This window comes from Atta colombica, unplaced genomic scaffold, assembly GCF_001594045.1.
Source record: "Atta colombica isolate Treedump-2 unplaced genomic scaffold, Acol1.0 scaffold10, whole genome shotgun sequence".
NCBI lineage: Eukaryota > Metazoa > Arthropoda > Insecta > Hymenoptera > Formicidae > Atta > Atta colombica.
In genome coordinates, this window is record NW_017259184.1 from 60,007 (window position 1) to 62,380 (window position 2,374).

A 2,374-nucleotide genomic window follows, 5' to 3' on the forward strand; every position below is an offset into this window, starting at 1 on the left:
AAAGTCTAATCGAAATTAATTGTAGGGTATAATTTTGCAATTTTGTTCACTTCACACACAAAAACTTATCACAGAACCTTCTTAATTTCATTTACTATTTAATGATGATAAGTGGCGCAACATATTTTTGCAGATAGAAAGATCGACACGAGTAGAATCGATTAAAAAAAATAATGCAATGGAAAAAAGGGATCATTTAAAAATTAAAAATTGTTATAAAATTCAATTTTGAAATAAAATAAATTATAAATTTTATTTGAATTAAATTTACAATACAATAGCATTTTAATTGACAGACGGAAATAAAATAAAATAAATAAAATAAAATATATAATTTCTATTTTATTTCCAAAAATTTTGTATTTCAAGTTTTAAGTTCTTAACATAACAGATTCTAAATTTTTTAATTGTAAATTGTATGTACTTTACCTTTAAATTTATTAATTTTTATAATTTCTTAATTAAATAAAATATAGAATTTATATTTTAAAATTTACAATTTACAATTGCAATTTTTAAATTATATAATTAAAAAAATTTACTACTTAAAAATTATAAACACCAAGTTTTGTAAAAGTTGCTAAATTTAAAAGAAAATTATATTTCTTAAATCATCAGAGAGTGAGAGAGGAATAATTTTTTTTATTAGTATTATTTACGTATGTTCCCGTTACGTTTTTGTAATACTTCTCTAAACTCGAATAACGATGAATCATTAGAAATTAAATTTGTACAACACACAAAAATTTGGTATAACAATTGGTATAAGTACATATATATGTACAATGTTATACTTCCACCCGAGGATCTATCAGTCAAAGTACACATGTTCCCTGGAGCTATATGTATTAGTTTATACTGCACTCACTGGTGGGATGATAATACGATTGAGTCGTTTAGATAATCCGCGTGCATGAAGCGGAGCGTGTACAGTCGAGACCGGGATCGAACAGCTTACGGTTTGCTGCCGAATACCGTCAGATCGCGTCATATTTCTGGAAAACTTAAAAGAAAGTTGTCAATTGTTAATTAATACAGTAATAACAACGTGCGTAATGGTGTGAATTACGGGTGTGTTATGAGCAAAGATCTTTATTTCAAAAGAAATTTGTTTTTCTTATTTCTATAAATACCACGGAGCCGTTAACTTTCTGGAAAAATCGTAAATCGCTCAGAAAGTGACAGAGTTGCTCAGAGTGTAACATTCTTGTAAAAGAGTTTCTGTAAGATCCACGACTATCCCTCTTTTAGTCATGAGTTCTGTTATAGAAACTATAAACGCTAAAGATATTACGAACAGCCTTCATGAGAAGGGTAAAGATGGTAAGTAAATTACTTGATTTGTAAGATAACAATCTTAATTTCTATTCTAATTTCTATCATAATTATATTTTTATTATATAATTCATGTTATGATTCTCATTTTTTTATGTCATTAAATTTTATTATATATAAAGTAATTTAATTTCATAAGAGTCTTAAAAAATCTTTCACGACATAAACACTTTTTTTTATTCCTAGTGTTTTTAATTCTAGTTTTCTATCTTTTATTTAAAATAGATAGATAAATATAAATATATATTAATGTATATTTAAATGTTAATTACATTCACTAATATATACTTAATAATTTATATTTATCTAAGATTAATATAAATATTTTTTTTCCGAAAAAGAACTTTTTTGAATTAAAATTGATCGAAAAAAATTCAAATAATTTATTTGAGTTGTTTCGATCTTTCAAATAAATAGTTTAATTAGAAAGAAATTATAATGTTTCTTTTGGAATTAATTCTTCCTGTACAAAGTTTATCAAATTTTAACAAACTTATTATTCACAATCTTGTACGTCATGTTTTAAGTATTTATTATAAACGTTTATGAATATATGTTTGATCAAGTATGTATACAAGCTGAGATTTTGATATTTACTATGCTGTCCTGTATCTATCAGTTGACCTCTCTGTAATCGCAGTAACATTTCAAAGTTGATAACTGAACGTTGATACAAATATGTATTATACGTTACGTTGTCGCGATTTCATTGCATAAAGATCTACTTTGCTCGAAAATGCTTAATAATTCAAAAAAATTTGTCGTTTTTGCATTAACTTTCCAATGTGAAATTTTCGATCATTGTCTTTGAGACATTGAGGTTTACAATAGCAAATTTTTTTATTGTTCTAGACTATATAAAAATCTGAAAAATTCTAATATATGAAATGTTTAGCAACAAGTTTTTACTGTAATAGAAGCTTCTCTCTTATTTTTTACAAATTTAAATGAGTAAGAGTTTTAAAAAAAGAAAATTTATAACTTTGATATGAGAAAATGAACAAAATTATTTTAAACTACAATACTTAAGAGTATGTAC

General features: G+C 24.5%; 1 protein-coding gene across 2 annotated transcripts in view; it reads left to right on the plus strand.

Moving 5' to 3' along the window:
* Positions 1-943: 943 nt before the first annotated feature.
* LOC108684121 (sterol O-acyltransferase 1-like) overlaps positions 944-2,374 on the plus strand; it is a 12,935-nt gene continuing 11,504 nt past the window's right edge. Inside the window, exon 1 of one of the 2 annotated variants that reach the window (XM_018188222.1) lies at positions 944-1,323. In XM_018188222.1, coding sequence (XP_018043711.1) covers positions 1,254-1,323 — 70 coding nt within the window. In that variant the 5' untranslated portion in view covers positions 944-1,253. The remainder of the gene's footprint in view (positions 1,324-2,374) is intronic. The other variant, XM_018188231.1, reaches the window with a different exon arrangement.